Source organism: Sinocyclocheilus anshuiensis, unplaced genomic scaffold, assembly GCF_001515605.1.
Source record: "Sinocyclocheilus anshuiensis isolate Anshui unplaced genomic scaffold, SAMN03320099.WGS_v1.1 scaffold2425, whole genome shotgun sequence".
NCBI classification, from domain to species: Eukaryota; Metazoa; Chordata; class Actinopteri; order Cypriniformes; family Cyprinidae; genus Sinocyclocheilus; species Sinocyclocheilus anshuiensis.
The window spans coordinates 521,013-529,881 of NW_015552532.1; the positions used below are offsets into that span (position 1 = coordinate 521,013).

Sequence of the window (8,869 nt, forward strand, 5' to 3'; positions counted from 1 at the left end):
GTTTTTGTAATATTTCAGTGTATGTTTTCAAATGCCAATTTAGTTGCATTAATCTGGGATTAATCTGCATTCTTAAAGGGAACCCGGGGTATTGATGTCTCTTACATAAATCTTTCATTAGTTTTCTAATACTTATTTAAATAAGAAACATAATTTACGTTATATTAAGCTATACAAGTCTTAATACCCGGCGTTCCCTTTAAATGTGTCAGACCGCAAATGATGACCTGAAAAAGAAAACTTACCAAAGAAGCAGACCGTTAGTTATAGGTGCTAACATATATTGGCATAAAATGTTTTTTTTTTTTTTTTATGTTCAGTTTTCTCTGCCGTCATGAAGTACAATCTTACCAAGTAGGTTAGTTAAAGTGAATATATTTATAGCAGAATAACACATCTTGGTTAATGGCACTGACATTTGAAAACAGTTCTATCGCCCCCCTTGTAAAATACAGTAACTCATATAACTACTATGATTAGCAGAACTGTGCTTTAGCAGTGCATTGGCCATGTATGTTGTTGGCTGATCAAAAATATCTTGTAGTACCATGTAAAATCCCAAAAAAGATAAATACAGAATTTCAGCTATGCCTTTTGTACTTAAGACGTCTTAACAGTGGATGTTGAATCGTTCTAGGAACTTGTTGGGTTGAGCAGACCAGAGGTACAATGGGAATTGACATTCATCTTTGAATTAATGCTAAAGTTATTGATAGTTTGTCCAGACCCACATCTGAGTAACCTCAGTAGGTTCTTGCGAAAATTGTGTCCAACAAAGCCATAAAGAATGGGGTTTATACAACTGTTTAAATAGGAGATGCAGATGGTAAATGGCATGGCTGTGTCAATAACATCCAGTGTTTGGCAATATTCCACCACGCCAAGCGTGGCCAGCAGCTCGATGAAGTGGAACGCTTGGTGAGGAGCCCAACAAACAAAGAAAGCTAGCACAGTAGCGGCTATCATACGTAGAGTTTCATCTTCCCGAGAGCGAACGCTTTTCCTCAACAGAGCCCTGGAACCCAGAAGTGCCCGACCAATCAGGCAATAGCAGGTAATGATGACAAGGAAAGGCACAAGGAAACCTAGCACACTTTTTAGCACGCTAAGGGTAACAAGTAAGTTAATCTGCTCACTGCGGTGCCACACAGCGCACAATGTAGAGTTCCCAATGTCATACACATCCCGGCTTAGTGCAGTCGGTGCACTGAGGAGCAAGGCAAACAGCCATATGAGTACACACGTCAGGTTAGCGTAGAAAAGTGTGCGCTGGCATCTGGAGCGCACCGGATGTACGATCGCAAGATATCGGTCAATGCAAAGAGCGGTGAGGAAGAATATGCTAGTGTAGAGGTTGAAGATGACCAATCCAGCACTTGCCTTGCACAGGAAGGTGCCAAACGGCCAGTGGTAACCCATAGCTGTGAAAGTGGCCCACAAAGGTAGCGTGATAAGGAAGGTGAGGTCTGATATAGCTAGATTGAGCACAAACACGTTTGCTACTGTCTTCAGCTTCATGTAGCGGTAGATGACAGCTACCACCATGCTATTGCCAGTGATCCCGATGACGAAATTGCATCCGTAGACAACAGGGATGAAGGTGAAGATGAAGCTGTGTCTTCCAGACATACTGCAGTTCACATGGAGGCCCTCGCTCATTCCTGATGTTTTGTTCTCCATTTTTGGTCCCCAGTTGTGGTGATTATTTGACTACAAATGGGCTCCGCTATCCACAGGGTGTGTCTGCACTAACCAACACCAGCTTTGGGGTAAAGGCCTCACTGACACCTATAAAGGAGAAAACAAAAATATCAGCCACAGTCCAGAGGAAGAGGCAACATTACCACAGGCCGTAATGTATGAGCATGAAAGAGCTCCCTCTCATTAAGTCCTACAGATTAAAACTGTCCTCACTGATCATGCTACTTCTGCTGAATAAGATGCCATTAAAAACAGATGCTTGCTGAGTCAGCCCTTTGAAATTGCACTTATCTGTCCACCTGGAACCCCTTAAAAATGCTCTCTGAAATTGTACAGTTTCTCATGGTCATGGAAAACATTTAAAAAAGCTCAGGGAATCCGTCTGTCTATTGCCCCCCAATTAATGAGCATTGTTACAGATACAGTAACGCATACTCTAACTTGTATGTTTAACAGAACTGTGATTTGGCAGCACATTGGCCAAGTAAGTTGTTGTTTATAGCACCTTTTCAAAATCCCAAATCACAGATAAATACAGAATTTCAGCTATGCCTTTAGCACTTGTTGTCTTAACAGTGGATGTTGAAATGTTTTTGAAGCTTTTTTTGCTGCGTTACGCAGACCGGAGATACAATGGGGATTGATATTCATCTTTGAACTAATGCTAAAGTGATTGCTAGATTGTCCAGACCCACAGCCTAGTAACCTCAGTAGGTTTTTGCAAAAGTTATCTGTCTGACTGTCTAAGGACTTTTTTCCAGTTTCAGTAAATTTCATTTTATATACATTTCTGCACATTTTAAATCTGAATGGCAAATTCAGGAATTGAAATGGAATTCAAAATGCATTCTTAATTACATTTTAATTAAATTCTGAATGGCCCACAAATTAATTGAATGAACATACACTTAGTTATACTTAGTAGTTTTACTCTGATAATTATTTAATTGGCTAGATACTACTTAAGTTCAGAGGTATTAATTTACATTGTAGTGAAACATCATGCTTTTTACATTTTCTCAAATGAGAATCAGTTTTTCCTTGACCATCACTCAGTAGGTTATGGGTCAATTCGGTCAGATGCTAAAAAGCTAGTTAGCTAAACAAATAAATAAAAAAATGCACTGTTAAGTCAAATGTTTATGAAAACTATTTAAAAAAAATGAAGAATAATTGTTTCATTTTCAGTTGACAGGATTTGCACATCACACATATGTATTTCTATTTAGTTGTGCTTTGGTGACCATTTGGTTATGTAGATCATGCCACATACAAAAAAAAAAAAAGACACAAAATTGTACTTTTGTGTCGAGCCTGTTCTAGTTATAAAGAGAAAATGCTGCTATTTAAAATTAATAGCATATTAGGAAATTGTTTTGTCCCATATCTCAAGAATGAGTTTTGAAGCTTGCCCTCTCAAATGAAGGGAACATGGACGCTCTGAAAGTCACATTGAGATCTTGCTATGTGTCTTTTTATTGAGAAATCTGTGCATACATATGGAAACCCATCTAACAATTATTATCAGTATTCACACAAACAAATGTATATGTCATGGAAAAGGCATGGACATTCATTGCTCAAGGTCAGGGTGCCCTGTTATCAAAGTGTGTGTCTTGAACATAGGCAGATGGATGGAAACTGTTACCTGCAAGTGTTAGCTACAGCAGAACTTGTGCTCATGAAGGTGGCATGGCAGTAAACGTGCTTTTCTAACTACACCATTAATTGATGTAGGAGATCGAGAGAGAGAGAGAGAGAGAGAGAGAGAGAGAGAGAGAGAGAAGTGCATTAGAGCATTGCAGAGTTGTTATGTTTCATACACAGTGTGCTAAAAGAAGGAGCTCGGCATGATCATTTTTAATCAGCACACACTTAAATAAACAGGTCACCAGGGGTCTAGGCTGTTGAAAGTGCCAGTGAAACCTGTTTGTGGTTAAAAAATGAGCTTGCTGCTACCAGGATAGAATGGGGAAAAATGATCCATTTAGAACTTTGTTTATTAATGTCTAAAACTATAATAATGAAATGTATTCTGCATACTTAATTAACTATGGCAATATGAGCTTTATTTTGCCACAAGGGGGCACACTGCATGGTTTCAGCTGCAAATTTAAGCAGAATCCAAATGCAAACTAGGGTTGTGCATGTAATCAAAATGTAAGAACCGGTTCCCTTTCATTTCAACCTCATAGAAAGAGGAATTTACTGTGTGTACTACAAGTCAAAGAAAGGTCTGCAACATAACTGATTTCAACTAATTTTGCAAACAAATAATTATGTTCCCTGTTAAGGTTATTTTCCCCCCTTAAGTTAGATTTCTCTACATTCAGGAATATTCTCTATATTCTAACTTTAAAACCTATAACCTTTGGTTTGGGTCCATTTTTAAGAATTATAGATTATATTAATTGTATAACCTAGATCATTTATGGAACTGACAATTTCATCCGTCATGGTCCAAAAGCTTAATTTATTAAATTAAATTTAGTAATTTAATAATCCATACTTAAAATGTAGTAATTCATACTTACAATTCATACTTAAAAATAAATAAGTATTAAACATTAACAAAAACTTGCAGCAGTTATACAGACTTTCTTCAGTTTAATTTTTACATTCTAAATTCAAATTTTACATTTCTGTACATTCAAATTCAAATTGCAAATTCAGGAATTGAATTCAAAACTCAGTTTTAATCTAATTATGAATGGTGCACAAACCTTCAATGAACATACACTTTTGCTAAATTATTTCATTTCATAAAGTATTTAAAACTACAGATATAATTCTGTAGCTTGTTTCTCACCTCATTTCAAAATAAGGGATTTCATTGTAATGTAAAAGGCTTTATCAATTCAATTCTGAAGGATGCACAACCCTGTCAGAAACATAATATAAAACACCTAAAATATTGAATTAAATTACTTTGTTCAGAAAAAAATCCCATTCATCACTCTGTGACAATTATTCTTTTACTCGTCTCACATTTTAAGCAGTTTCATTTATATGTCAAGTGAATGTGGGTTTCTTTGGTTTCACAGTCGAGGCGTTTTTAAAAGCATGCATTCTTCTGTAAAAGCAACATCCATATCAGTTGCAGATGTGACATTCATTGCAAGAGGAGCACAACGTTGGAGTGCCAAGGGTAACAGGATAATGAAATATCACCCGTGCATTTCTCCTCCTCAGGCCTGGTGCAGTAAAGTAGTTCCACACGTCAAAATTTGATTTTGTCCTGTTTTCTTTTTTAAATGAGTGTAACAGTAGGCGGCTGTAAATTTGACTGTATGGGAACACATAAGCTAAATGTGCAAGACTAGCTCACTTTTAGTTGTGCATGTGTTCCCATGCTGTTTTTTTCTGGATTCGCTTTGATAACATGATTACTGAGACACATTACTGAGAATCAAGATTCATAAATACCTGCAACAAATATTGTTGCAAGTCATGTCAGAAAGATCGTATTTATGAGTTGAACTCACATGAACGCCACCACAAAGGCATAACTATGAGTGGGAAACTCAGAACTTTCTTTAAGCCCAGAGTTTCTTAGTAAGGAGTGTGTCAGTGAGAAAAGTTTGTATGCAATGGGTGCAGCGTCGACAGGAAATTTGTTGAAATTATTGAAATTATCATTTTTGTATTTATGTTGCATCTAAATAAATTGATTAAAAACAAAAATGCATGGGTGCACGTTATTTTTTCCGTCATTTTGTTGAAACAGAGTTTGAAAATCTTGTTGAAAAAAGATGCATCACCATCTTGTTGTGAACATAGTGACTTGATGTTATAATTACGACTTTCCAACTCGTAAATACCAACTGCCCAGGAGAACTTGAACACACCGTACACAAACAAACGAGCACAAAATAGGAACACACAGCACCAAAGTAACTGCTCTTAAGCTAGATAATTACTATCTTAATTGTTTCTCCCAGACGGCTATTACATGAAATGGAGAGCAAATGGAAACTTTAAATGGAGACTGTAAAAGGCAGAAATGCACATTTATATTAGTTTGCCAAATATATGACACTTAAAAGAGAAGCATTGTCCAACAAAAGAGGACATTTGTGACCCTGGACCACAAAACCAGTCTTAAGTGTCAATTTTTTGAAATTGAGATTTATACACCATCTGAAAGCCGAATAAATAAGCTTTCCATTGATGGACAATATTTGGCTGAGATGCAACTATTTGAAAATATGGAATCTGAGGGTGCAAAAAAATCAAAATATTGAGAAAATCACCTTTAAATTTGTCCAAATTAAGTTCTTAGCAATGCATAATACTAATCAAAAATGAAGTTTTGATATATTTACGGTAGGACATTTAAAAAATATCTTCATGGAACATGATCTTTACTTAATATCCTAATGATTTTTGGCATAAAAGAAAAATCGATAATTTTGACCCCTACAGTGTATTTTTGGCTATTGCTACAAATATACCCCAGCGACTTAAGACTGCTTTTGTGGTCCAGGGTCACATCTAATAACATGATTTTACTCCACAACATCAGTCGAGTATTTGAAATAACTTAATTTTGTGAGCTGAACGAGGCAGATAATATATTTTGCATGTTTTTTTTTAAATGAGCAATAAATAAATAAATGCTGAAAATCATGGGTGTGTGTTATCATTTCTGCTTTTTATTTTGAGATTGATTTTGAGGTCAAATGTCACTATATTTTCATGGGAGTCAACTACTTGCTTGCTACTTTGCCTAACAACACAGTTATCTAAAATGAACTCTTGTTTAATCAGAAGTGTAGCGTGAGCACCACCATCTGGCAGAGCGTTGGACTGCACTCTAAAAGTCGCATCCGATCTAGTTAAAGATTCACTCAATCTGCTCTTCTCTCACTTCTGAGAGGTACCACATGGAAATTTCATCAGCACAACTGTGGCCATTCAAAAAAAAAAACAACAACCTTATCTTCTCTCCTGTCCCACATGACAGAGATGGGGTTTATATATTTCTGTTGACTGGGCTTTTAAAGAAAAAGGCTGTTTGGATTAACAGCAGATGAATGACACGGACATCTGTCGAACATTTTGTGTAGCCGAGCACAAACGTAAGCCCAACATGGCAATTTAGCTTCTGTTATCGTGTTTAAGTTCTCATTAGATAGATGCAAGCTGCTGCCATGGGAGTTGTGGACAACAAATATAAGTCTTAAGACTGCAGGTCAATAAAACATTGGGTTTGTCTGAGCTGAAGAGAGGATAATGTTTTTAACAATGAGAGATAGCACAATCACTGTGTGCTAAAAGTTAGTGAGCTGCCTGCATTTTAAGGCATCATAGGTTCCTGAGGCTGAAAAGTAGACAGCATAATTATGGTGCCAAATTCAAAGGTAGCATCACATGTATCATTTGTGGAGAAGACAATCTAAAATGCACTGTGAACCCTTGTGAAAATAAGTGTGCTTACTTGCGCTGAATGTGCACTTGTAGCCTACATATAAAAAAAAAAAGCCTGAAATATTAAAACAATATATATATATAAAAAAAAAAAAAAAATGATAATATAATAGTAATTATATAAAAGGCCACTTAAGTGTAATTAAATAGGGGACAGTTTTATTTTTTATTTTTTTTATTTTAAGTATTACTTTTAAATTACATGTAAAATTGTCATGCTTAAAAGAAGTGCACTTATTGTGATGTGTTGACTAACATACTAAAGCACATGTAAAGTACCTTTTAACTGTAGTGTTTCATTCCATTGAAGTTAATATACTACCACTGTACTAAATTTCAACTTAATTACAAATCTAATTATATTTAAATACTAGACATACAAAGCTGAATAGAAATTACATTAAATTATATTTTAGTAGTCCATTAATGCTTTCAGATTCAGCAGTACGTTAACCATATTTCAAAGTAATTATGAAATGACATATAAACATGTATATAAGGTATATAAGTATGAGGTCAAAAGCACTCTTAAGTTCAACTGATTGCATTTATAATAATCCATTTTCATTTTTTTCATTTAAACATGTAATTAAGTGTCCGAAAACATTACATTTTCGCATTTAAGTATATTGTTTTAAAGTATATTATTTCGTAATATGTACTCTTTAAAAGTATACTAAAGTGTAATTCTTTTTTTGCAAGGGAAAGCTCAATACTGAAAACTATAGTTTAAAAATAATTAAGTGTAACAAATATAAATGATCTGATCTAAGTCAGTATTTGTGTCAATTTTCAAAAAAAAAAAAGTCCCTTTTAAAGCAAGTAGCTTCACTTGGCGGCCATCTTGGAAATGACCCGTGTCTATCATTTTATGCGTTTATAATTGTCACATTTAAATAACTTATTTCAAATCAGGGGAAAAAAAACAAACTGGTATCATAAATTGTGCTTCTATATGTCAAATCACTGACACAAAACATTTTCAGGGGTGAGTTTCCCAAAAGCATTGTTAGGCAGTGTTGGGGAAAGTTACTTTTAAAAGTAATGCATTACAATATTGCGTTACTCCCTAAAAAAGTAACTAATTGCGTTACTTAGCTACTTTTTATGGAAAGTAATGCGTTATGTTACTTTTGTGTTACTTTTTCTCATCTGGGCTGGGCTTGCTAATTTGTTTTTAATATAAATTCTGGATTGCATGACGCATAGAATGCAGCAGAAAAAAGTTCAACACTCTTCAGCAATGAAACAAAAAGAAAGAAAAACAAATGTCATGTTTATTTTAAGTAATTTTTCCTTATTAATATGGCTGAATTGGATCATCGAAGGTCGGCAGCAAAGATATTGATTAATAAAATGAGATTAAATGCATAAAAGATATTTGTGTTATTTAATACATTTAATTATTGCAGGTTTGCATTGCACTGTTTTCATTCATCTTAAAGGAATACTGAATCTGTTTTTGTGCAAGTGAGATGAGTAAATGCATGTTCACATTTAGTCTATAGAACTACAGTAACATCATGTTCACACAGCGCCTCTGCACTTACTCCCGATTTCTCTCAACATGGGGACAGGAGACCTGTCAGTCAATGAATGGGAAAACAAAGTAACTGAGTTACTTATTTGAAAAAGTAACTCAGATATTTTATTGTAAATTAAAAAGTAATGCGTTACTTTACTAGTTACTTGAAAAAAGTAATCTGATTACGTAACTCGCGTTACTTGTAATGCGTTT

The 8,869-nt window shown here is 35.0% G+C and overlaps 1 protein-coding gene across 1 annotated transcript in view; it reads right to left on the minus strand.

The window, feature by feature from the left end:
* Positions 1-368: 368 nt before the first annotated feature.
* The window catches only part of LOC107663725 (type-1 angiotensin II receptor A-like), a 24,158-nt gene continuing 15,657 nt past the window's right edge, over positions 369-8,869 (minus strand). Inside the window, exon 2 of the mRNA XM_016454026.1 lies at positions 369-1,788. Within this exon, the coding sequence (XP_016309512.1) occupies positions 634-1,680 (1,047 nt within the window). The 5' untranslated portion in view covers positions 1,681-1,788 and the 3' untranslated portion in view covers positions 369-633. The remainder of the gene's footprint in view (positions 1,789-8,869) is intronic.